Source organism: Babesia microti, chromosome I, assembly GCF_000691945.2.
Source record: "Babesia microti strain RI chromosome I, complete genome".
NCBI classification, from domain to species: domain Eukaryota; phylum Apicomplexa; class Aconoidasida; order Piroplasmida; family Babesiidae; genus Babesia; species Babesia microti.
In genome coordinates this window covers 944,606-965,312 of record NC_027205.1, presented here as the reverse complement: position 1 = coordinate 965,312, position 20,707 = coordinate 944,606, and the positions used below count along the sequence as shown (strand labels likewise).

General features: G+C 35.4%; 12 protein-coding genes across 12 annotated transcripts; 4 read left to right on the top strand and 8 right to left on the bottom strand.

Moving 5' to 3' along the window:
• Positions 1-204: 204 nt before the first annotated feature.
• Positions 205-3,658, bottom strand: BMR1_01G02670 (Putative serine esterase (DUF676); the record flags this gene model as incomplete). Its single annotated transcript, XM_021482911.1, has 12 exons — positions 205-310; positions 332-424; positions 490-587; positions 609-955; positions 976-1,074; positions 1,095-1,450; positions 1,473-1,562; positions 2,128-3,103; positions 3,126-3,176; positions 3,197-3,374; positions 3,396-3,518; positions 3,539-3,658. 12 exons carry the CDS (start codon positions 3,656-3,658, stop codon positions 205-207), a joined length of 2,637 nt encoding a protein of 878 aa, XP_021337500.1.
• A 229-nt stretch (positions 3,659-3,887) lies between these two features.
• BMR1_01G02660 (conserved Plasmodium protein, unknown function) lies at positions 3,888-4,325 on the bottom strand (the record flags this gene model as incomplete). The annotated part of the gene is made up of 1 exon (XM_012792142.1): positions 3,888-4,325. One exon carries the CDS (start codon positions 4,323-4,325, stop codon positions 3,888-3,890), a length of 438 nt encoding a protein of 145 aa, XP_012647596.1.
• Positions 4,326-4,392: 67 nt separating this feature from the next.
• Positions 4,393-7,625, bottom strand: BMR1_01G02655 (RAP protein, putative; the record flags this gene model as incomplete). Its single annotated transcript, XM_021482910.1, has 9 exons — positions 4,393-4,505; positions 4,527-4,587; positions 4,608-4,760; positions 4,783-4,920; positions 5,384-6,321; positions 6,342-6,442; positions 6,465-7,096; positions 7,120-7,479; positions 7,500-7,625. 9 exons carry the CDS (start codon positions 7,623-7,625, stop codon positions 4,393-4,395), a joined length of 2,622 nt encoding a protein of 873 aa, XP_021337499.1.
• Positions 7,713-9,955, top strand: BMR1_01G02650 (conserved Plasmodium protein, unknown function; the record flags this gene model as incomplete). Its single annotated transcript, XM_021482909.1, has 10 exons — positions 7,713-7,754; positions 7,840-7,952; positions 7,974-8,064; positions 8,085-8,476; positions 8,497-8,609; positions 8,630-8,775; positions 8,796-8,981; positions 9,003-9,154; positions 9,176-9,863; positions 9,884-9,955. The coding sequence occupies 10 exons, from the start codon at positions 7,713-7,715 to the stop codon at positions 9,953-9,955; spliced, it is 1,995 nt and encodes a 664-aa protein (XP_021337498.1).
• On the bottom strand, positions 10,040-11,062 carry BMR1_01G02645 (hypothetical protein; the record flags this gene model as incomplete). The annotated part of the gene is made up of 1 exon (XM_012792139.1): positions 10,040-11,062. The coding sequence occupies one exon, from the start codon at positions 11,060-11,062 to the stop codon at positions 10,040-10,042; it is 1,023 nt and encodes a 340-aa protein (XP_012647593.1).
• Positions 11,063-11,093: 31 nt separating this feature from the next.
• BMR1_01G02640 (hypothetical protein) lies at positions 11,094-11,546 on the bottom strand (the record flags this gene model as incomplete). The annotated part of the gene is made up of 2 exons (XM_012792138.1): positions 11,094-11,327; positions 11,349-11,546. The coding sequence occupies 2 exons, from the start codon at positions 11,544-11,546 to the stop codon at positions 11,094-11,096; spliced, it is 432 nt and encodes a 143-aa protein (XP_012647592.1).
• Positions 11,623-13,599, top strand: BMR1_01G02635 (pyruvate kinase; the record flags this gene model as incomplete). Its single annotated transcript, XM_012792137.1, has 1 exon — positions 11,623-13,599. The coding sequence occupies one exon, from the start codon at positions 11,623-11,625 to the stop codon at positions 13,597-13,599; it is 1,977 nt and encodes a 658-aa protein (XP_012647591.1).
• BMR1_01G02630 (hypothetical protein) lies at positions 13,732-14,815 on the bottom strand (the record flags this gene model as incomplete). Its single annotated transcript, XM_021482908.1, is given in 3 exon segments — positions 13,732-13,913; positions 13,935-14,004; positions 14,024-14,815. The coding sequence occupies 3 exon segments, from the start codon at positions 14,813-14,815 to the stop codon at positions 13,732-13,734; spliced, it is 1,044 nt and encodes a 347-aa protein (XP_021337497.1).
• A 468-nt stretch (positions 14,816-15,283) lies between these two features.
• Positions 15,284-17,852, bottom strand: BMR1_01G02625 (Rab-GTPase-TBC domain; the record flags this gene model as incomplete). The annotated part of the gene is made up of 6 exons (XM_021482907.1): positions 15,284-16,882; positions 16,906-17,156; positions 17,178-17,287; positions 17,308-17,528; positions 17,635-17,755; positions 17,776-17,852. The coding sequence occupies 6 exons, from the start codon at positions 17,850-17,852 to the stop codon at positions 15,284-15,286; spliced, it is 2,379 nt and encodes a 792-aa protein (XP_021337496.1).
• Positions 17,763-18,666, top strand: BMR1_01G02611_2 (RNA pseudouridylate synthase, putative; the record flags this gene model as incomplete). The annotated part of the gene is made up of 4 exons (XM_012792134.1): positions 17,763-17,840; positions 17,906-17,980; positions 18,001-18,165; positions 18,187-18,666. 4 exons carry the CDS (start codon positions 17,763-17,765, stop codon positions 18,664-18,666), a joined length of 798 nt encoding a protein of 265 aa, XP_012647588.1.
• On the top strand, positions 18,636-19,194 carry BMR1_01G02611 (conserved Plasmodium protein, unknown function; the record flags this gene model as incomplete). The annotated part of the gene is made up of 4 exons (XM_021482906.1): positions 18,636-18,824; positions 18,847-18,958; positions 18,979-19,107; positions 19,130-19,194. The coding sequence occupies 4 exons, from the start codon at positions 18,636-18,638 to the stop codon at positions 19,192-19,194; spliced, it is 495 nt and encodes a 164-aa protein (XP_021337495.1).
• A 41-nt stretch (positions 19,195-19,235) lies between these two features.
• On the bottom strand, positions 19,236-20,639 carry BMR1_01G02610 (conserved Plasmodium protein, unknown function; the record flags this gene model as incomplete). Its single annotated transcript, XM_012792132.1, has 1 exon — positions 19,236-20,639. One exon carries the CDS (start codon positions 20,637-20,639, stop codon positions 19,236-19,238), a length of 1,404 nt encoding a protein of 467 aa, XP_012647586.1.
• Between the last annotated feature and the right edge of the window lie 68 nt (positions 20,640-20,707).

Sequence of the window (20,707 nt, the reverse complement as noted above, 5' to 3'; positions counted from 1 at the left end):
AATTTCCTAGTTTTAAAAATACAATATTTAATAATACTAACTGTATTTATATAGAATATCAATATTTATACGGAAGCATCTATGCATTACACTGACTGTATGCTAACTTTCCGCCTTTATAAACTCTATATTTTCATGTTCAACTGCAGGATAATATATTTACAAATTAGAAAATTAGTTCAATTCATTGTTTGTTTTCGTTCTCTATTCATTTAATATTTTACTTAAGGTGTATAGCATAGCGCGTATGAGCTCCACACTTTCCACGAATTCCAAATGTGCGGTTTTCCCGATCCAGCCCTTTACATACCTATGTAAATCATTCAATTACTTTAAGGGCTGTGATAAATTGCAGTCTATGCGTATTAGACACTTTATGCTATTGAGAATGTTGTAAGCCATTTCGACGTGCCTTACACCCGATCTGCGTTACGTTTATTTCAAATATAATAAAGTTATTTTCAGTGTAATAATACAAAAAAAGCTTACATTGGTATCCTTCCTGTATCTATTCGGGCGCTATAGAAAGGGGCATATTGATCTAGGTCTGAGGACACTAGTACTACATACTTAAACCATTCCATGTCCTAAATCAGGAGTATTATCACTTTTACGCAAGAAAGTCTATATACAAACGTTTCGGTAATCTCGCTAGCATCTGACAACGCTAATTCAGTGATACATCTAGAATTCTTCACCTTCCTCAAAAACCAAATGCCTATATCCACAAACTTGGACAGGTTATAATAGTATCCTATGTGGGCACTGGCAAGCGAAATAAACCCATGAAACATGTGACTGTAGTCATTCAAATCACTGAGAGCTGATCTGACGATTAGTCCGCCCAATGAGTGAGCTACAAAAGTGATTTTTGAAATCTTTGAGGCGGGCATACAGTATTTAATGTACATTTTAACTTCAGTGGAAAGCTTCTCGCCCATTTCAGAAATAGAATCTAAATAAGCCTCCGCTTACCGTTCATTAACCCCTGATTGAAACATGAAGATAGGCATACTGAATCGGGGAATATTATTGTTATCATGCTTTTAATTATCTCCATTGAACGTGCAGAAGCTGCATAAATAGTTGCTTACCATTATATCCATGTACTAGCACAAACAAATGGAAATTTTTTCGCACTTTCTTGATCGTAGCATGTAAGATGGGGTTTCCGAAACTTCCATTATTATTGACGTTGGCACTTGCCCTGCCAGCGATATTAGCAAAACTGGAAGATCTACTATTTGAGCTTATAGAGCTTGAGATATGACTATTTACATCAGAATCAACAAATTCATCACTCTTTGAGGTGCTGTTAGTCCTTGGTATGCTATCAGATGTGGAAGTACCTTCAGTTGATAAAGAGTCAGTTTTAACAGCAGTATTTTCTATACCTTTCAAACTACCGATAGGATGGATTCTAAAAAGCGGATATGCACTTAATGCATAACTGAATGATTTATACCGCCTACATGTGGCAATCATCCACGACTGGTAATGATTGGATCAACCCTTCCAGATCCAAGTGGTCCATTTGTTCGCTGGCCAAAGTGATAAAAAAACTTAATCAGTAAACAATATAAATGATCATATATTTATACATATAGGTAAATATTGATGGGGTTATGGGTATTATATTACAACGTATGCTGGGGTTGTTAAAGATTGATATGCATCAATATTTTATAAGGATAATCAAGTAAATGGGGAATGAAAAACGTATTTACAGCGATTATTCACGATTAATATATATATATCGATTATTCAATAGAGGTTTATCAATAATAAATTAAAATTCTTCACTAAAACACTAACATTTATACCATGAAATTTGTAAACAATGTGTAATAGCCGGGGTTATATTTCTGTTTTGCCATTTTACACTTGATATTTTAATTGTAACTAGTTTGAATATATTTTGTTGTTTAAATCGTGCTAGCATGAAATTTATATTAAAAAAATTAACTACATCTCACTATATTTACAAGTAATTAGTTGAAAGTACATGTAACATTGTTAACATCGATGAAATAATGTATAGAGTAAAAATATAGTTATTGTATGTATTTGATAAATAAATAAATGCCCAGTGGTAAACAATGCTCATGTCAATATCACTGTTCTTACCGCTCATCTATGCGATATCTCTCAAAATACGTCCTGTTCAATTCATTATCCAAGAATTCGTTCCATTTTATAAACAAAAATGAACTAATATTCCACAAATTCCTTTCAATTTCATTGCATAATGCGTCCAAATCGTTGTTAAGCGCCAGCAAGTCAATACTAGGTATTACAAGCTTTATCCCATTAGTCTTCATGGGTATTACAACAACCTGACCACTACCACAGGCAGCGTAGCTAACCATTCCCTCTTCTAATACCTTATATATCATGTCTTTTACACAGCCCAATGAATCATTGTTGAACATGGTTGTCTCACTTGATAGGTATATAGAATCTGAGGGTATAGTGCAAATTTTACCATTTTCAAAGTGAACATAAGTGCCGCTAGGTAGGTAGCTGAATGTATTCAACATGGACAATGCTTCACCCAGAATCTTGGCATAAAGAATATACGAAAACATGAGATTGTTTGCGTAAACCAAACCGCAATTTTCATCATCTTTAACCACATTTTTGGTAGCAGGACAACATTTAACTTTATCCCCTTTGTCCATAAATGAAATTCTCAATGTAAAACACGTGAAATCTTTACAAGTGTAATAGTTGCGCTCATACTCAAGCAATAAATCCTTATCTATAAAACATCCATCTTTATTTGTATTGATCGAAAATATACGTCGGCATGCCATTTCAGATAGCTTAATATCCAAACACAAATAATTGATAAAAGACTCCAATAACTGTTCAGTCGTGTATATAGAATCTGCATTGTATTCCTTATCGAAGGTATTGTAAAAGTTCTGACCAGAGGGAGATGGCTGTGAAAACCAACGAGCTAGTGCACGTTGATTGCAATCAGATATTATCATTTCCCATTTCTTAAAGCATCTTCCTGGTTCATAAGCTGGCGATGCTATGTTTTTCAAGCTATCCCTGATGCGATAATGCAGCACTACGCTATTTATATTTAGGTGAACTATATAAACAGCAATAATTACCTACAGATGCCTGATAATCCCCGAAAATTAGGTCGAAATTGTGTCTAAATCCTGAATAAACAAAGTAATACCAGTAGCCATATTGTTTAGCATTATCAGTTTAGATGAAATATTGTACGATTTGATATTACTATCCTTATCTTTAAGTGTATAAAAGAGGTCACACTCCAAAAATAAATTTGTGCGTTCCAAAACACTTGGAGTGGCTGGTATTTCAATCCTAAACTGACACATATCATTAACTATAATCTATATCATGAGTATGCATACAATTTGATGTGCCTTATACACCAAAATCTCTCGGGTGAAAAATGATAGGTTGACATCGTCAATCCAGGCTGGAGATCTTGAGTCATCTTTGGACTTAATCATGTATGGAACCACCGGCACAATCTGAATTACAATTGTAATACCTCTGAGTGGCACCTTTTGTACATACGAAACCGGATAGAGTAGCTACCAAACCGATACAGTTCAATATTTTCGAATTTGGCCACATGAAGTGCGATCTCCAATACCCCGAAGAATGCCATTCCAGTACGTTACCCAAACACCACAACGGGAATCAGGGCATAGACATGCTACAGCATAAGTGCGATCCCCTAAACTATATCTATATAGTGTGAACATATGTTAAAATTGCGAATTTATAAAATTTTTGATGGCGATTATCAGTTTTTTAAATGTTTTTTATCGGATTAATCGCATCACATCGTCAATATTTAAACAATACTTTTTGGGAAACAGTCTCACTTTTATGTGTCATTTTGGACCATAAAAGAACCATTGCCTAAAAAAAACAGTCAGATTTGGCATGAACACAAACACAGGTAGGGCAAATGGTAGAAGCTGTGAAGGTTTAGGCATAAAAAATATATCAGTACCCCTCATCTTGTTAGTCAAAGTATCCCCAAATGTAGTTAATGGTACTAGCGATGGTAAATTTAGTGTGCTGGAACATCCACCAAACATAGTGGTTTCTGAAGTGTTACCGACTGGGAAATCTGCAACAGTATTAGATCCGTGTACATGTAAATTGGCACATTCTAGTGAAAATGGCACGTGTCTACTAAAAATTCCATGCAGCTCATTCGTGTGATACAAATCGCGCAGTAATGGCGCTGTGTAAGGTCTATCTCCCCAACCCATATACAAATAGTCAACCCCACTCAAAGTATATTCTTGTTCATTTTCATACATTTGTCTCAACTGTGTTTTACCTTTGATTTCTACAAAAAATTAACTAATATACAGTATAAACTATTAGTTATGTGCTTATCATTGTACAAGTGTCAATAGTGGCGCAGCTAACACTTTCCACTACATTTGTGTTTTGTATATCCAGGGATATGCAATATAATAGTTTTTTCTTGGGGGAATCTGAATAAATATCTCACATACTTAGCTGTTCCCACTCAAAAAATGGCACGTGAATCAAATTGTATCCCATACTAATCAGAATCTATATAAGCCTTAGCGTACATCATGTTTGAGTAGAGATTTTGGACTTCTCATTGTAGTTTCGCAGTAGAAATGACTGGGTCCATCATATTCTATCACAGTTTTTGTGTTACTTATTACTATATCCAATGAATATGGTCCAAGTCTAACTTCGTTCAAATGGTTTACACCAGCCTATATATGACAAATCATTTACTGCAAATAAATAGGTAGATAATTCTCTGTGGGAACTTGATGATTTTGGCAAATATTCGTTAAAGGAAATCCTTGCCTTTATTGCCTTTTCAAGCAATTCCTTTAAATTATCTGACAATCTGTTGTATCCTTCCAAGTACTATATTAGCAAACTAGTATATTGATTTTAAATGTATAAATATATGATAATTATATAAATTCATATATGAACCATTTAAATATATCATTTAATTGATGCTCAATGATCAGCTGTTGCCATGCACATTCTTGTTGTATATTAGCATGCAGTTGAAAAATGGATTAATAGTCAATTAATTTGACAAATATATACACTACACAATATACATTGTGTAGTGTTTTAAATGCGTATACATTACAAAAAAATCATATATTCTAGGTAATTAGACACATACAAAAGTCATATAATTGATAATAGTGTAATAAACATGCTTAATAGTATTACATGGTTTAGGTATTGTTGATTAGGCTTATATTCAAACAAGTTTTTTGATTATGACCAATATTTAATAGATTTTATTGCATAATTTTCACGATATACATCAAAAATACATAATATTGATCCTTTTTATTCATATACCTACCAGATATTTGTAATACAACTGTACAGTCTGCAATGTATACAGAGTGAACACATGTAATGATTCAGTGAATTGGTCCAATAGATTTAACATAGAAGTTAAAAGTTGGTCAAATAATTCAAACTCCAATATCATAACCCTGCCATTCCTTTTCAATTCATCATCGTAATACTTTAAGTGGACGCGCAATAACAAAGTAGAAAGTGATATTTGTGATGCGAGCTCCTGCGACAACTGGAATTGGTTAGACAAAATTTTCCTAGCCAAGCAATTATAAAGTTTTAAATCGGTGCATCGAAGCAAGCACATAGAATTATATGCTATACAAGCTTGTTTTAATCCAATTTGATCAAACTTCAATTGAAGATTAATACAAATGCGTTTTAACAGCGCCACATTTCTGTACTGGAAATCGCGCATAGCCATTAATAAATCCACTAGATCGGTTACAGAAAGCTGCTGCAAATGTATTGCAATCCTTTTAAGTGAATTTTTTATCAGTAATAAATTAAAATGGCCAAGGGATGATAGCGATTGCAAACATTTTATTAGACTCGGAATGCTGAATATATTGGTCCTCTTATCGCATTCCTTCACCAACAAATTCATTAATTTGGGCTGTTTCATGGATAATTTGTTGCAAGACCTCATAAGCAACATAATTGAGTCGTTTGAAATTGTACCACTGAGTTTAACTAGTTGACCAGTCACCACTGGTAGTATGGATTCTATATGTTTCATCTTAGCATTGGAGAAAGAATAGATCAGGCTAGATATTGTTTCGAAACGTAGCGTCAAATCTTCAGATTTTTTTAGTTCCTGCTTGAGTAACTGATTTATAATATAGAAGAGATGAGAATCGCAACACTTGTATCTGCTAAATCCAAAAGCAAGATTTTCCAGTGCCATCAAATCAAATTGAAACTCATTAAAATTACGGCCTAAATCATCTATTTAATACCTATTGTACCCCTGTACATTACCTCGTCCGCCAACCTTTCCCAGAAAATTTTGCTATCCAATTTCAAATGGGCAAACCCCTTGGCCAACATACCCAATTCCCTAAATAAAAAACACTTTATACTGTGCATTAAACTTTTTAGCTCTCTTTGCAGCGATATCCCCTAGCCTATTAGTTAATGCCGCTTCCTTGACATTGGATTTGGCGTAGGCGTGTATAATGTTAGCCATACTTTGGGGAGTAAAGGTATGGGACATATACATAACCAATGGTATACTTTTATTGGCAAGTTCCTCAGTCAAATAGTCAAGTCTAAGCAATGAGTTTAGCAATATTGATATGTCAAGCCCATTGATCGTAACTTTGTCATTGTTAAAAATGGATGAAACTTGATCATCTATTAAATGTATTGAATGATTAACTAAATTCTTGATGAAATCATCACAAGGAATCTGTGCCTTAACATATGAATTACAAATAAGTGATAAATCTCTCAAAGTCGAATTTCGTAGCAATTGATTCATTTTGTAACCAATTTTTTTGATTATTTCTGGGGAGAAATTTGGCATTTTTACTAGTGAATTAGCAATTATTGCCATATCAAAACATGACATTACGCTCAGTAAAGTAGGTATTCTGTGTTGAATCAAAATTGACAACTTTTCAACATTAACAGATAGTTTGTTAGCGCGTAATCTAGCTAGTGAAGATAATATTTCTCTAATATGCCATAGCTGAAATTGTTCTTCCTTGAACTAAATAATCACAGTACAAATACCTTGATTGCAACATCAACCAGTAATCTTATAGTTTTTGTAGATCTAGAATGTATTTTGGCGAATGATCTTAGCACTGAGGCTATCTGATCTAGTGTCAAATTTAGGTGCAATCTCCTTAAATCACTTGACATAACCTGTACTAGATTCTTCTGTCTATAGTTAACCCATTGTAAAGATTTAAGTATTATATTTATGTCATCTGGTAATAGTGATAAGTGTATCTCCATAGCCCTGTTGCAAACGGAATTTATGTATGACTCGGGCAGTGATTTTGCTATGCCATACTTACACATCGATTGAAAGACTGATACTATTTGGTTTCTATGCAAAATTTTAAGTTGATTAATTGGCGGCAATCCCTAAATCAATGGTGAAATACTGGTATTGGTGCAATACTATGAGAGTCTTGATGATTTTTGGATGAAATCCTAACTACGCCGTAGCCTGGAACTTTAGTTTTCAACAAATCCAATACTGGCGATGTTTTATGTATGTGCTGCCTCATTGAATCACATTTTTTTTAAAATTCAAAAATTTTACAATGTACCGTATCAAACCATACAATACTAGAAGGCCCTACACCCACTAGACGATGAGTCTAATACAAATAGGGCAACCATTCTATGAATGGAAGGTCAGTCTATGTGTAATGTAATAATAAAATTTTTGTGTGCAAAATTTTATAAATTGTCAATAGATATTGTCAATAACTTACTTAGACCCGCCAGGGATTAATTTTGGTTACACAATCCGGCCAATTAATTAACCAAGATCCGATCAAAAAAATTGTAACATCAGTTAATATTTATAACAAACTATCGTACACATTTGAGTAAGCAAATTGTTTACTTAGGTTCAACCAGCTGCAATGCAAGCATCTGGACATATCCCCCTGTGAAAATTATCTCGCCTATTGGCTTGAAACAGATAAAAGTATTTTTGTTGTAGGAATAATTTTATCTAGGCAATTACAGATGCCCCTGGCGGCGGCGATAGGACTATAAATTTGAGCCTAAGGATACCGTCAAATTCGCAGATATTCCAGCTTTTTTGGACAAGAAATCATATATGTGATGAACCTCTGCTACTAATAGTGACAAACAGTTCATTGGAACTGTTTGCACTATGCGATGATATGACTATGCGAACAATTAAAAGGCTATCCATATCTTGTCTATATTGCTGGGGAAATAATATCGCAGGCTGTGTATTACTACTCACAAGTAATACTGGGTCATCCGCTGTTTTACGACCTTACCGTCTTGTAAACAAGACAATTGAGGTTCTAGATGCACTGGAAATTGAAATGCCCAATACAGATCCAATTCAACAGGATGACATAGAACTGCTGTTCATGTATACCACAATTTATTTAGATACGGCAAAGTTTACTGCGTGCATAAATATGTCAAGGGGGGGATTATATCATTGAGACCGTTGGGTATTAGATCTTTGGAACCAGATATCGTATTGTCAGTTAGTGGAAATGGTATATTTAATTTCATCTAGGGAAGGTTGAAATTTGTCTAATAGACAACTTATTGTTATTGATCGACTCCCACTTAACAGCCACTGTGTATGACGTAGGATTTAGCGATGAGTCTCTGCAAAAAATATTTACTACTCATATACAAGTTCCTTGGCTAAAGTTACATGTATTAAATGTTAGACTTAGGAAAATGAGGCAATTGACGACATGAGTGATTGTAATACTAATTGTTCACAAGAGTTTGAATTTGAGCTGGAAGGAATCTCATTCCATTTGCCTGCAATTTTTATAAGTTTGGACGAGGGGACCGCTAGGCCAGTGGAGATTAATTGGTCAAGGGTCGAGAAGCACATGGACAGCGAATTCACCCCAGTAATTATCAATGTAATTTAGATCTCTTGCATCAATTTCTATCAACGTAGACTTTCAAGAAAGGCCGAAATGATCAATTTATTGTATAAACTAGTGGATAATGGATACGAAACGACAGAATTATGCAATGTATTTAACATTATTTCTAGGGCCTACAGATCTACGGTACAAAGGTAATAAACTGTTTTAAATAGCGCTCGGGAGAGCCTTTCAAAGGACACTGAATGTAAATTTGTTGATGGAATTAGACTTTGGGCAGTTCCTGCAGATATGCTTAAGAAATTTATCGGCGAATCTTCAATTTTAACTGAAACTGATATTCTTAATGAGCTATTTTACAAGATATTAAATATAACTAATAACGATTCAGCTACACATATTGTTCTCAAAGATAAATGCAAAGCACAAAAGGTTCTAATGCCATTACTTTGTTACCTTAAAAGCTTAGCTTCAGTATCTGTGGCCCCCTCGCCTTGCTTAAATGGCCTGCTGTTCGATCTCTGCCTATGCACAGGTAAATTTAACACGTTAAGATCTTTTTTGGTAAATGGTGTTATCTTGCCCTCGAAAATAGTGCTGAATCGCATAACAAAATTTGAGACTGAATACCCTGATCAGCGCTGGATCAAGCAAATTCACATGGATATGGATATTACCATGAAAAATTGGAACAGCGTCGTGCAATCACTATTACACAACAAGGAATATTTGTTAGCACTTGATATATTGTGGAAAAATAAGGTTGTAGAGTATCCCCTGTACAAAATATTAAGTGCTGCAGCTACTGATGTTAAATCGCAGGAGTGCAATCCTAGACTTTGGTGCAATTTGCTAAATAAAGTAATTAAATGGGCAAACATTGAGAGTACACCAAACCTTGAGGTATTTGCTATCATATGCAGAAATGCTCCATGTGGCTGCCCATGTTGAAGGACAAGATATCAGAGGCGAACGACGTGAGCCTAGATTTATAAAGTACGATTGTTTAGTATTGTATATTAAATTAATTGGAAAATGCTGATAATTGGTTGTATAATTAGTCTAGTGTACAAGAGTTATTATTCTATTGTGAAGAATTGTTCAAAGTGTGGCAAATTGGGATATTTTTTTGATTGATGTAAATATTTCCAATATTCATAATTATCAATACTTGGAGGTTCAAATAATTGCCAATGGTATATTCGTTCGCAAATTATACTATCCAGCAATTCACTAGTGACCCCAATTCTATATAATCCCTTTAGCAGTTTTATTGAATCGACGATAGTTAACTTATGAGATTGAGTAGTGATACAGTACAATATATGTGTTGATATACTTGAAGCGTGGGCAGGCGGTAATTTGTGTAATGAAAGCGACAATTTTGCCAGATTAGAACAACTAAATTGTGGTAATCTCTGTAACAGTACTTCAATGTTCACATAACCATGATTGGCTAGTGATATAAGAGATTCAACACTGCATTTTTTCAAGTTTATCTGTTGATCCACATTTGATAAATCTAATCTAATGAGTAGTTTAGAGCATATGTCTAACTGTTTCTGTAAGTTATCTGTTGTAAATTCTGGCCTAGTTGATAATTTGCGTAGTTTGTCAAATAGAGAAGTTGTTAAATTAAGCATATATATGTTATAACAGATACAACATAAATCAGTAAATTTCCATAGATAACCTTTCTTTTCCAAGTTGCCAACCAATTTCAGTGAAAGATTCTCGAGGTTTATCTTATTATAGACCAATGAATTTATGACCACAATGGACTGCTGCACTGTTAAATCATTTGTTGATAATAAGTTGATATTTCTAATGATCAAATCAGGGAATTTGATATTCATTTTTTCAAGCATAAAAAAGAGCCTGCATACATCTTCAACGTTCCAATTCACAGCGTATGAGTATAACATCAATTGTTGTGATTGTTTGTACCACCAAGATCTCTTTGGTATAAATTCAATGCTTTCCAATCTACGTAATATATCATGTGAAGTGGCAATTTTTGGAAGAGGGGCAAATGGCACCTCCACTAATGAACCCCAATTGGAAAAGTAACCAAGTAATTTAACCCTTTTAGACCTAGGCATTAACAGGTTTTGCAAATACTAGACAATCTAATTAAAATGACTGCTTGAGTTTTAATGGATCATCCTTGATCAGCAATTGCATAGAATAAGCAATAGAAATCAATTCGTTTAACACTTGCCCAGCCTTCGATGTTTCTAGTTGATTTATTGAGGCAAATTTGTCAAAGATTCTTTCCAAGCTTTGAGTATTACCACAAAGTGACTGATAAGTCGCATTTAGACAATTGTCTATGTTCAAAACCTCTAAACAATCTTCACAAGCTTTCTATATAAGCCTAGTGCTTACTTTATGATATTTTTCACAAAAATTATCAATGTCAAAAACGAATGTGTTACTAACGTTAGTAGATTTTGTGTGACAGTAGTCACAAATACCGGCGCCAACAGAAGGACTAGGGGGAATGGGCGAAGGGGCCAATTGAAATTTATTTAGACAATCATTGTAAGCATTGATTGTTGGTAAAACCTTCTTCAATAAACCCATGAATGCCCCATAGCGACTTATAGTATACTATTTGTTCACATGGAATCGTTATTAAATTTATTAACTAGTTAACATAATGCAGTATCAAAGAAGAATATACTTCAATCTATTTACATTAATTTTACTTGACCTAAACTATATCAGTTCAAATTCAATCCAAAACAACAATAGAGGCTTTGGTGCATTCGTACCAAACTTCTCTAACAACCTCATCAATCATTCCTTCTCATATGGCAAACAGGTTGTGACACTAGGCCCATCTTCTAATAACTATGGAATCATAAAGGATTTGTTAGACTGCGGAGTTAACGTTTTCAGACTCAATTTCTCGCATGGCAATAGGTTATCCAAAGTTAGGATGGTCCAACTTATTAAGATGGCAGAAAAAGAATCTAACAAATTGGTGGCCATACTTGGTGACATACAGGGACCAAAAATTAGAATAGGCAGATTTGCCCCTAACGTAAACGCCCCCGGTATAAGTGCCAACTCCCCAGCCGCTGAATTTGCCATGTTGGAAAAGGGTCAGAAATTTGTCTTAGACACTTACCAAGTGGCGGGAGATGCCAATCGTGTAGAATTACCTTACAAAGAAATCATCAAATTGCTTAAACCAGGTCATCACATTACGCTAGATGATGGAAATTTACGCTTAGTAGTCACCAGTGCTTCTAATATCGGTGATGATTATATTGTGGAGACAAAAGTGTTAAATAACGGTAAAATATCTTCCAAAAAGGGGTTCAGCTGCCCAGATGTAATTGTACCCGTTGAAATATTTTCAGAAAAGGATATCAAAGATATGGCAATTTGTTTGGCTATGGACTTTGATCTACTGGGTATATCATTTGTCCAGACACACAAAGACATGATTTATACTAAAAACATAATATCCCATTTCAACAAATTTGAAAAACGCACGCAGTTAATCGAAAAACTTAAATCTCTTGGTAGCAAGCTAGTCAACATGGAAGAATCACAGGTGTTGAACGATACGGATGCTGAGCTTGAGCAGTTATTGTCCGAGTTTTATGGTTCCATCCCCTCTATGGATAAAAAATCAGTTAAATATGACAACAAAATTGGTTTGATACCTAAAATAGAAAGGCAATCTGCCTTGAACGATTTCCATAATATCATGAGAGAATCAGATGGTGTCATGATCGCCAGAGGGGATCTTGGCGTTGAAATTGATTTAACTAGCATTGCAGCGGTACAAAAGAGACTTGCTCACATTTCAAGATTTGTGCACAGAAAACCATGCATTGTTGCCACGCAAATGTTAGAGTCTATGATCAAAAACCCGATGCCAACTCGTGCAGAAGTTACTGACGTTGGAAACGCCATTTACGACGGTGCAGATGCAGTGATGTTGTCAGCTGAATCTGCCTCCGGTAAATACCCCATTGATGCTGTTTTGTACCAGCGCAGGATTATTAATAATACTGTGGCTGATTATAACTATTACTTCATGCTTAAGGCATTGGCAGCATCAATATCATCAGCGTCCAATCCATGCACCGAAGGCAATAATCTTATGCTGACTTCTGCACAATTTAATGGCATTTATAAACAAATTTCAATTGATCAAACGTACCTTGAAAATGAAATAGCATCGAATAAGCTACTTAGTGACATAGTACACAAGATTAACGAGATAACTGCAAAGCATACTGTGGGTGCAATTGCCGTGTTTACAAACAATGTAATTCCCGTCAATTGGATTGCTTCATCTCGTATCGGCATTCCAATTTTTGCATTTGTACCAGAATGCATTTCCAGAATACTTCAACTCACTTGGAGCGTAAACCCCATCATCTTTAATACTAATGAATTTGACATAGCGAAGGAAACTAGCATCCAGTATAAATCAGTGCTGAATGTCATGGATAACTTGATTTGCAGCAGTGACGTTAACCAGCGTGCAATGGATATATTAGCAGTAGAAAAGGCCAAACAGGTGAATACTGAAAACGTGCTTGTAGTATCTCCTCCAAACCCTTTAACAAATCCAAGCGATTCGTTCTACTTGAAACTTATAAGTTGTAATTGACCTTTCAATTAATCATAATCTAATACACGTATGTGCTAGTAAACAATGAATATATGTTTATATAAAAATTATATGTTAATTTTTTTATATTAATTGGTTTAATTTTAAGAATAATACAAATACTAATAGTCTTCAATTACACGGAATAGGGAAGGGGGCATTCCATTTTACATTAGCCCGATGTGGCTTATTTATAACACCAATGGCATTAAGTTTTTTCAGAAATGGATATTGTATATCCATTTTATCCATTCTATCTAATGTACATCTCAAATAAATATCGATTTCATGCTTATCCATCTTGTCAATACTTTCTGTATCGTTTTTGTAATTACCTATTGAATTGCATACAAATTGGTATAGTTTCTTGATGTATGGGGAATCAAACATCTGAAGGTTGCATATCTATATGAATTCTGCGTACTAGTCTGGTGGATGCAATAAGTTGTGGTTTGTCATGCCACAGTGACTGGCTATTCAATTGCGATGTAGTAGTTTTTAAATAATTTGAAAGGCTATATCTCGTATTTAACCTGATTAATGCATTGTGCAATCGTAATAATGATGTCAAATTACCTTTTGCTTCACCAATAAGTAGTAACAATTGCGTGGGATCTATGTCACAGTGCCTGTAATTTGATAGAGTAAATGCCAGCAAACTAATTTGATCCATGAGCCAGAAAATCTCATTTGTTTCACTTGGTACAAATGATTGGATAGATTTATCCGTTAGATAACTTAATATTTTTTCATAGACGTAATTAAGTGTATGGGTATCTACACGACAATTAGATATAGGCGATGATATTGACAATAGCGGCAATATTTTTGCGAGTTCATCATTAGATTTAGCCTTAATATATTCTATGAGATGTAAAAGCAATTTTCCAACTCTAGAGATGTCGAATTGTGATATTTGTCTTGTAGAATTGAGTTCAAAATACAATTGTATAAGATTTATGGCAGCTGTAAAATTTAAATTATTGGAAGTTATATACTTTTCCACATTATTCATAAATAAATTCGAAATTTGGGCACCTTGTTGCGACTGATGCATGTTTGATTTGTATAATGCAAGTAGAATCCCAGCGGCCTGATCAGAGGTGAATCTTTCCCAATTGTCAAGTACAGTTCCGATTGTTTTTTTCCACACAAATGAACTTCGTTTCAAGTCATTTTGAACGATATTACACAAGTTCACAATCACGCGCCACATACGATCAATTTTATTTTATTGGAACACAGAAGTGGTAACACCACACCATAGATTATTTGAGTTATGGTGATGTTTTTATTGCATTTTATTACACATTTCAGTGCCGCTATTAAATTTTGACATAAAATTGTAGTAAAAACACTTACAAAAACTTACAAAGTTAGTAACAACTGATTGTCATACATACCATATAATATAGTGTAAATAAAATTGCGTGAAATTCCGGACCTATCTGTGTCATAATATCAATAAACGATTATAATATTCATAGTTTGTTGATATATTACCAGTTAAACAATTGATGCACCACAAACAATATGTATTAACCGTACAACTATTTACAAATGCGTATTAACGTGACTAAAAATAATTATATAATGCTGCAGCACAAGTTGATTATAGTAACGATGATAATAATAAGTGTAAATGAGAATTCCATACCTAAAACATGTATATTTGAGGATAAAATTAACTACTATCATCATTAGAGGACACTATAGTACGCGAAGAACGATATAGCATTTTTACAATGTCCAGGCACATTTTGGTATCCTCTTTGGCGAAGAATTTGCACCTGAATAACGGTTCACTCGGATTGCTCGAGAAGTAGAATGATACGATGGTATAGTTGTTCTTGGCACTAGTTATCTTGCTGATTGTGCTGGTGTGGAAGACACCATAGACATATACAGCATCTATACCGTGGGTTCTTTCAGACGCTTCAGTATCAGTATCAAATTTCTTGACTTGATTACCCTCTTCATTCATAATGTTTTTGCGATTATATTTGGCGGCAATTTTGGCCTGGGAAGAGATAAGATCAGACCAATTTGAAACGGTGGGATCAAAGTAGTATACCATCGGATCTTCCAAACAAATTTGTTTGCCAGAAATGAAATAATCCACCCTGCTATTATTACACATCTCTATATCCATGAACTCTGGCATACTAACCACAAGAATCAGATTCTTAGACAATACAAGTCTGTACATCTGTTCCCCTTTGGAGTAGCCCCAATTGAAGCTATAGTCCCTTATCCCTAGGTTGATTAATTTACGATAATTTGAGTAGCACGAAAGCCATCTCATTTCTGGGTGTTTGATAGGCTGATAAATAAGATCAATATGGCATTCGATGTGATGAAAATTGTCCAAAGTGGAAATACTGGACCAGGAAATTATATCCAAAGGTGTGAGTGAAGTGGATACGCTGTTGTTACTGATGGAAGTCAGTCTTCCCAATACATTTTTAAACTTATAAAAAGAATCTCCAATGGATGATGTACTGATATATTTATCGCCACTTCCATTACGATTAACAGAAAAGCTATTTCTGGCACTTGAAATCTTCTTATTTTTCTTCCCTATAATGCTAACCCTAGGTAGCAAACAATGCTGGGCGAGATAAAAGTAGAAAGAGGTAAGGGTGCACTTTGGGATAGATCTGCCCAAGAAGAAGTCAATGGAAGATGGCAATTGGTCTGACAGTATTGCTAAATGGCAGTTGGAAATGGAAAAATCTTCAAACGCCCTACGATCTTGTTCAGAATATTCCCCAAATATCATTCCACCCGTTGAATAGTAACGCCCATTGATGTATCTGCCGGTTGATTTGTTCCCAGTGGTATTTACTTGTACATTGCAGGGGAAAAGGGAGGGGTTGGTAGTAATTTTTTGATGATCGATGGACTTGTAAACGTTACTGGGAGACTTTATATGCGATGAATTGTCACTCTCACAATCACTGAAACGGGAAAGGTTATCATCGTTCATGTTGTAAATGTTACGTAACAGAGCAGTGGTAGATTTATTCCAGTCTTTACTTATATCAAAATGAACCGAATTGGAATTAGCTTCTTTTTCAAAGATATCCTTGGATCTAATGTCAATTATGTAAGTGAGCCCGTTGATATCCATTAGCTCATCCTTGTCCACGACAAATATGCCTGAGGAATAGTTTGGGGCTATTTCGTTTTGTAGGCCCTTTATTGTACCTTTATCGCACATAACAAATTCAACAATTCTAGATGGTGTGTTAATTTGAAGCATTTTAGCCAAATTCCATATCTGAATCAATTGGAAATGATTACTTCATGAAACTGCTTAACATCTTCTATCTTAAGCTTTGACATCTCTTCTGGTAGCTGAGTTGGATCGCATGCCAACAAATGTTTTCTATTATGCATTACCAATGCAACTCCTATGAATAATAGCAAAATCTTGTTATCCTCTGCTAGATAGTAATCCCAAATGCAGTAAATAATGGGCAGATCGTGTTTAGAGGAGAAGAGAGTGAGGAACCACCAAGTGCTATACATATCAGGGGTGATGCCATTTTGTTCTAAATAATACCTACTAGTACCTAGTACGAACGCCAACACAGGATCCTGATACCACAATATGCGATTGTAGACACGAAACGAGACTTTTAGCTTATAAAAGTATTCCCCCTCGTATAAATTGCTCAAATATCTACATTAAAAATATATTACCTGTCAATTAGCCCAGTGAATGCATTATATACGTCACAAAGGGTGAAAGAGTCGTCAATCAAATATAGCAGCGGTGCTAGCACTTCATTCATACCTTGCTTGTAGGGACAGACATTTTTTGAATAAAAAGTTAGTAGAGTTTTTAGAAGAAACCTATTATCTGGCAAACGAAAGAAATCAGAAGTGGAGCGTGTCCGATCCACATCGTGTTGTATAACGTCCTACATAAGCTTGTGAAATGCAAGATTTATATAATAATCAGTGAGATAAATAAAATGATCAATATAGAGCATATAAATATTTAATATTGTAGAATATGAGCGTTACTTGGCACACATCATCGAAGACAGGATTTTTTAGGAATGATAACAATTCAAAGTTATCAATATTACGTCGGTGATCATTACTATTGAATTTAATCCCAAGCAAAAATTTGTATATTTTGCCCCTAGATAATGCGAAAATTACCTCAAGTGGTTAGGAATTCCTTTGTCAAACTTGAACACACTTTGCCTCAAAGCCAAAAGGGACCCGTCATTAGACATTATCGACACCACACGACAAACTATTCGACTTTACAATCACAAGCCCTTCAAAGTTGAGTTACATTAGCCACCTTTTGGCAACAAAAGGTTGTTGTTCCAGGAAGGAGGCTATAGAATTTATCAAGAAAGTACCTATCTGTTAATTTAGGGTTTGGTTTTACTTGACAATAAAGTTGTAGAAAAGGATTCGTTGGTTGATCCCCGTTATTCTAATGTTGCATTAAGTAGAAGAGGGATATCTATACAGGAAAATAAGTTGTCAATTTTGTTGCATAAGCCCGTTGGATATTTATCTGTTCCAGCTGATAATAGAGTAAGCCGAAATATGATTTAGGCCGGCAATAAATACTCATTTGACTTACTAACTGCACAAAACAGATATTACCAACACAATTTTCCAGTCAGATATAAAAATTTGGTCCCTAGCAAATTGAAAAATCTAAAATCTGTCTCACATTTACAAGTATCTACCAGTGGCTTATCACTCTTCTCTCAGGATGGCAGGCTTTCCAACCTTAAATTAATTCATGAATACATATCTACACTTGAAGGAGAAGTGGGTGAGGAAAATTTGTCAATATTACGAACACGTCAGTACATTGATGGCGTTCCAGTTCCGCCATTCGACGTGAAATTGATAGATAGTAATAGATTGTCATTTACATTAATCGATATACTACCAGGTCAAATTCTGAAGCTTTGCCAATTCGCAGGGTTAAGTGTCAAAAGAATTACAAGAGTTAGACTGGGGAATATCTATTTGGGCAATTTACCCCCGGGAAAATGGAGACTCCTCGAACGATTCGAGCTGTAACACGGTATAATTGGACTATAAATAATGTGCGTTTACATAATATACTACAGAAGCGTCAGTTTGCGGTGTCTGGATGGAGGACCGAGAAGTTACGCAATTCAAGGCAACGTTGGATTAAAGTGAATCATCCACCATATGAGAGATCACCAATAAAGAGGGCAAGTATCAATTGTTATATAGATAAGCGACGATTGTGAGAAGATTATGTATGTCACTAACGGTACAGTAAACAACTCCCTCAGCTCAAAGTGGCTGAATGGTGCCAAGAGAAGGGATAATTACATAAATAAAAGTCAGTTTCCAATGATTTAGGTGGTGTTGTACATACCCCATGCCTAGTGTTTTGCAAGGAACGGTACCATATTCTTCTAGAATCACTCGCGATGGAGGAAGTTCTTGAACTCGAAAATCGGTCCCAAGATATACTTGAGGCGTTTAAAAGTGATTATCAGCCTTAATTTAGCTGCAGAGGCGCAACTCTATAGTTGCAATGACGAGGAAACTATTCACCGTCCCATTAAAAAATAGTCCACGCCCCCATCAAATGATATGCCAAATATGCATGGTGGTCATATCTCTTTATTAAGTTGAGCTGATAGACCCAATTTGTAGAGGTTTCCTATGACATACTGCTTGGTTTCATTGTCAATTTTCAAAGGTTTGTCCGGTGATGCTATGTCGTTGGCAGATAAACCAATGATATCCTCAATTGTATCAAAGTTGCTGCCAGGCAGATAACGTAAACGTAGGCTCAAGGGCCTTCTTTCCTTGGAAAAGCTATCCATCATGCTGCACTTTAGTGTAGTTGTCTCTAAAATCTTATACTCGCTGTAGTTGCAGAGATTTTCAGTGCCAAAATCACCATTACTGGCGAAGGAAGTGGCAGTTTCAGTGGGAGATGAATCAACTGAGCGTTTTAGAGTCTCTAAAAAGTGCTGATCAAGTGGCTTGAATTCGCCATACTGATTTTTGAGCACTTTTGAAATTGCCAACTTATTCTGTTCAAGCTTGTGCACTGTAATCAAGTATTGGCCCGAAATAGCGCTTTGGGAATGACTGTCGTCACTCTCGTCAAGTAGAAGTGTTAAGGCCTTACATTCTGTACTAGCTTTGTTTCTTTCGGCCATTAAAATCGTGTCATTTGTTTGTGTTAAAGGCGTAAAGAAGGGAATGATGTCACCCCCATTTACAACATCGTAAATAAGGTGATGTTCGATACCGGCATCTTTAATTGCCTCAAGGCATTGGTTTTCATGCTGTAAATTTATAGTGCAAAGGACTAGGGTGTGTTTAAGACTACCGCAGTAGATGTCAGTGTGGTCTGGGATTTTCACGTGGTTGGTGAAGGACATGGCGTTATCAATTTTGCGATTTAGGGGCACCTCGACCAAACTATATGGCACATATAACAACCCGCTGCAATTCTCATCAGTACATACCTTAAGTTGCTCTATCACACGCAACTGCCCGTTTTGTATGTTGGTTAGGTTCTGGTAAAGCATGCTAAGGTTGCTGCAGGTACAGAGGGGGGGAGTGTAGCCCAAGGGGGCAGAGTGTCGACTCCACTTCCAAACGTCTAGGCCTATTTTAGAGCTCCTGCCTAATGACTCTCCGTCTGGGCTTAGTGGAGATTCCAATATCTCTGGGTCATATTCATAGCATTCGACGTTGTCCAGTTCAATGTGCTTTGTCAATGAAGTATTGCAAATACCAATGTCATTTGCCGTATTTGAATCAGTTATTTCGGAATCTAAAGCCATTTCTTCACCACCGCAATTGTATTCGCGGTTTAATAGCATGCTGTTGTTTGATTTCTGGTCCTTGTAGAGGTATTTTCTCTCAAATTCCTCCTGATCATCAGCAAACTCATTTTTACGTTGATTAAGCCAGACTCTCTCACTGACCAGGAGGGATATATATGGCAATTTATTGAAAATATCCATCCCTACACAATCTATATGCCCTGTCGTCATATAGTGAGGGGGCGTCCTTCATGGCAAACTATCCACAGAAGTAGTGGCTATGGAATAGGTGACTATCA